At 38.6% G+C, this 4,245-nt stretch overlaps 1 protein-coding gene across 4 annotated transcripts; it reads left to right on the forward strand.

Annotated features, from left to right (window-relative positions):
- Positions 1–254: 254 nt before the first annotated feature.
- On the forward strand, positions 255–3,919 carry LOC147618102 (uncharacterized). Of its 4 annotated transcripts, XM_086775349.1 has the most exons (8): positions 262–464; positions 596–617; positions 770–826; positions 989–1,070; positions 1,667–1,762; positions 1,877–2,001; positions 2,780–2,798; positions 3,038–3,911. In XM_086775349.1, exons 1-8 carry the CDS (start codon positions 353–355, stop codon positions 3,185–3,187), a joined length of 663 nt encoding a protein of 220 aa, XP_086631475.1. In that variant the 5' UTR covers positions 262–352; the 3' UTR covers positions 3,188–3,911. The 4 variants fall into 4 exon arrangements, with proteins under 4 accessions (XP_086631476.1, XP_086631477.1, XP_086631474.1 ...); XM_086775351.1 differs by lacking the exon at positions 1,877–2,001 and having other exon boundaries at positions 258–464; positions 3,038–3,919; XM_086775348.1 differs by having other exon boundaries at positions 258–464; positions 2,780–3,179.
- Positions 3,920–4,245: the final 326 nt, after the last annotated feature.

A 4,245-nucleotide genomic window follows, 5' to 3' on the forward strand; every position in this document is an offset into this window, starting at 1 on the left:
TAAGGCCCATCCCAAAGGTTTCCTTTATTTATGTCCCAAGAAGCCAAAGCTTAGATCAACGAGTTTTTATCATTAGATGTATTAGTGAGAAGCTTAGGGTTGTTTAATTTGTTGTTGACATCAACGTCAACGTCAACGTCAACCACTATAGTAGGGGGTTGAGTAGAGAGGACCTAAGAAAAGACAACGTCAACCACTATGATGGTAGATGGACCAATGTGAAACTACAAGCCGGCCGGCTTCCCACATCGGAATGCCCGCATATGTCCCAAGAAGGCAAAGCTTAGATCAACGAGTTTTTATCATTAGATGTATTAGTGAGAAGCTTAGGGTTGTTTAATTTGTTGTTGACATGGAGCATGAGCAGACGGCCTCTTCTCGCCTTGAGAAACTCAAAGGCCGGGAGAGCTACACGAACGTGTGGGAGAGCCCACTTTTGGAAACAGCAAAGCGGGATTTGGCATGTAAAATCACCCACCTAATCATATGATTAATCCCGCAACTTTGTCTTTAATCTCTCTTTTTTTCTCTCTAATCTGGTGCTGTGTTTCGCCTGCAACTATTGCAAAAATCTGCGCCGTGCTTGCGTCAACAGACTTCTGCTTAGCACTATGGTGGTAAGCACTAATGGGTTGATTATCTGCTAGATTGAACACGATAAGTTTGCATTAATTACTCTACAGTCAGTATTGCGTGTGTGGCCGGAGTAGTTAAGCTTAATTATCCAGCTTTCAGATGGATTAACGAGAGAGCTATGGCTTTTTGGCAGTGCACCTTGTGTTTCATATCAACTGCGACGTAGAGCGCTTTACGATGATATGACAAAGTGAGCGCTCAAGTATCTTTAATTGACTGTGCGCAGCTAATTAGTTTTGTGTTTAATGCTAATCTTTGATTGATCGGCCCTTTGATTAATAAATTGAAGCGGAAAGTTGCAGGTGTGCGTAACTAATTAGTTTTGTGTTTAATGATTATCGAAATTAATTAGATATCAATGCTGCGGAGGATACTTTCCATGCAGTGGGAATTGTGGGGAAAGCCACTCCCCTGAGGCATGCTTATGTGCTGAGGTGCTTCCTCCAACTCTCTCTCTCACACACACACACACACACACACACACTCTCTCTCTCTCTCACACACACACACACACTCTCTCTCTCTCTCTCCCTCTCTCACACGCACACACACTCTCTCTCTCTCCCTCCCCCTCTCTCTCTCTCTCTCACACACACACACACAACACTCTCTCTCTTTCCTCGTACAGACTTACACATGCATTTATTGGATTAAACATGATTAGTGAATACTTAAACATGCTTAAAACATAATTACAATGCTTAAGACAAAGAGGTAAAATACTCAGTCTTGTAACATACCCCCCTCTTCAATTGTCCTCGATTGTTTATTCAAAGGATCTGCCAACTGAAACAGAACCTAACAGAGCAACGAGAAAGCTGTCTTGCCAACTGAAACAGAACGTCGGAATACATAAATCGAGAGCATCCACTTCGTGAATAATCATGTCCCCTTGGATGCTTTACCTGCTCTGCTCATGGCCATCCCACAGGACCCACGATCAGCAGTACATCATGAACAAGAATAAACACTGATGCATATCAAACGAAAGTCTAGAATAGGCCTCTAATATTGATTGGCTATTGCACAGGTGACATGTTGCTTCCCAACGTCAGTTATTGCAACTCGCTCGATTCTCCAAGATGAACTGAATATTCAAAACACACAATGCGACAATTGCCTGATTGTAAGCGCACATATACTACAATTGAGGCAAAGAGAATATATATTAATGTTTTAAAGGGACTAAGTGTTAATTAGAGTCTTTCTTATAGACTTAATTACTAATTAATTCCCGCAGGCTGCGATGTTCTTTGCGCAACAAGCCGCTTGCATGCTAGGGTGTCTTGCAAGAATCACAGGGTCTGGCCATATAGCACAACTTGCACAATATGCATATTGCTTGGCAGAGGGACTATACGTGGGGTAAGTGTGCTTCATGGCTTTTGGAGAGAGAGAGAGAGAGAGAGAGAGAGAGAGAGAGAGAGAGATAATTTTAGATTCCATGGTTTAAACCTTCTAACTACAATTGGATCTCATGGTTTAAACTTTAGAACTACAATTGATTCTCGATTCCATGGTTTAAACTTTGAATCTAGATTCAATTTTAGTTCTAAAGTTTGGTTTATTCTAAAGTTTAAACCATGTAATATCTAGATTCAATTGTAGTTCTAAAGTTTAAACCATGGAAACTAGATTCAATTGTACTTCTAAAGTTTAAAGAATGGAATCTAGATATTTCAATTGTACAATTGTAGTTCTAAAGTTTAAACCATGGAATCTAGATTCAATTGTAATTCGAAAGTTTAAACCATGGAATCTAGATTTAATTGTAGTTCTAAAGTTTAAACCATAGAATCTAGATTCAAAAGTTTAAACCATGGAATCTAGATTCAATTCTAGTTCTAAAGTTTAACCATGGAATCCAATCATTTAAACCATAGAATCCAATTGTAGTTCAAAGGTTTAAACCATAGAATCGGCAATTATTTCTCTCACTCAAGGGTACAGCTTGAAAGCCAACAATTATTACTATTATTGTTATTTTAAAGTGTTCACAATTCTTCTCTCTCACCTCATTTACCAAATCAAAAATATATGCAATTTTTTTGATGTAACTAATTTTCACCCTACGCTTTCTTCCTTTTGGTACTTGTATCCTACACTTTATGTGCCTTGCTAAATCAAGCTCATTGCATTGCAGGGTTTGTACTTGCATGCAGGTACTCACAAAGAGCAGTACATCACCCTTATCCCTTTCAATAAGGCCATCAACCTTCAATATTCAATATTTTTTTGGGATTTTTACCTCAAAATATTTTTTTTTAGCTCAAAATATTTTGGTGCTTGTGATCAACTTAATGATTGTTTGGCCTATTTATTCTAATATCTCTCTTGAGATGACAATTAGCTGATAAATCCTTAAACTTTATCTTTTTTTTAAATAAATATTTTGCCACAGACACAACACAAGGTGCAATTGGACAAACGAGATGAGTATACCAACCCAATGCAAGCTCCAAGTACCCAACAAATGTCATCAAGGCTAGATACGGAAATGCCTCCATCAGTGGGCTATCCTGCAACCTCCTATCCCACCTATCGTCTATGAGTCACTAATGCAAATTTAGAATGGGTCACTAAGGCAAATTTACAATGGGTCACCAACATTGGCATCTCACTTCGATGTAACTTGTAGAAGATGTGTACTCACAGTAGTACAAAATACTTTCCATTTTGTTTGTGTAAACCACAAACAAGGAGAATTTCACATGAGAGCACATTTTATGGAGTTCCCTTTTCTATAGATTCATAGAAAGACTTAACCTATGTCCTTCAATACCCATTCTCATGTGCTATTCTCTTTTGAATGCAAAGCTCATTCATCACTTGTATTAATGTAATGACATGTGGCGTTAGTTTAGACATGTCGTGGGTAGTTTGTGTTGAACTATACAAGTGGGTAGTTTGTGTTGAAATATACAAGTGAATAGGGTGTGTGCGGGAACAAGCCCTTAGCAAGAGGCTGTAAAAGAGAATCTGTAAATATGAGAGAACCTGTAAAAAGGTGAGAAGTATCTACTGGGAGAGAATAAAGGGTAGCATGAGTAGATTTAGGAGGTGTGGAGATATTCTGGGAGGGGTGGAGAGATAATCAAGCAAAAGGTGAGAAGTATCTACTGGGAGAGAATAAAGGGTAGCATGAGTAGATTTAGGAGGTGTGGAGATATTCTGGGAGGGGTGGAGAGATAATCAAGCAAAAGAGATGGAGTGAATCAAGGAGAAATCAGTGGGATTAGATGCTTGGATGTAAACTCTATAAATTGAGACATTGGCCTAATGAGAACTCACTGGTTTTTGATTATCCATGCCTACATTAAGCTATCAGTTAATTCCTCACTAATCATGTCTTAATTATTATCTAATCTCTTTGTAATGATATTGATTCTAGCATTTGATCCACCATAGCTCATCACATTGCTGCAAATTTAACATGGTATCAGAGCCTAGCCTAGAATCCATCAATTTGTGAGTCCATTATCTTGCTGATCACCTGACTAATTAGGATTAGTAGATAATTAGATTTTTAACCTCTTTTTTCAACTAACCTCTACACCCCCAGCCAGTGGAGGGGCTTGATCTCCCTCCAGGAGAAACATTAGCTCAAAA

The sequence above is a fragment of the Cibotium barometz genome, chromosome 35 (genome assembly GCF_041138505.1).
Source record: "Cibotium barometz isolate CiBa-2024 chromosome 35, ASM4113850v1, whole genome shotgun sequence".
Lineage (NCBI taxonomy): Eukaryota > Viridiplantae > Streptophyta > Polypodiopsida > Cyatheales > Cibotiaceae > Cibotium > Cibotium barometz.

Bases quoted from the DNA above. Each gene is read 5' to 3' on its own strand.
- LOC147618102 (XM_086775348.1), top strand. From the start codon at position 353: ATGGAGCATGAGCAGACGGCCTCTTCTCGCCTTGAGAAACTCAAAGGC. The intron at 465-595 runs GTAAAATCACCC...TTGCGTCAACAG, and splicing joins AGCAAAGCGGGATTTGGCAT to ACTTCTGCTTAGCACTATGG. The intron at 1,071-1,666 runs GTGCTTCCTCCA...GCTATTGCACAG, and splicing joins AGGCATGCTTATGTGCTGAG to GTGACATGTTGCTTCCCAAC.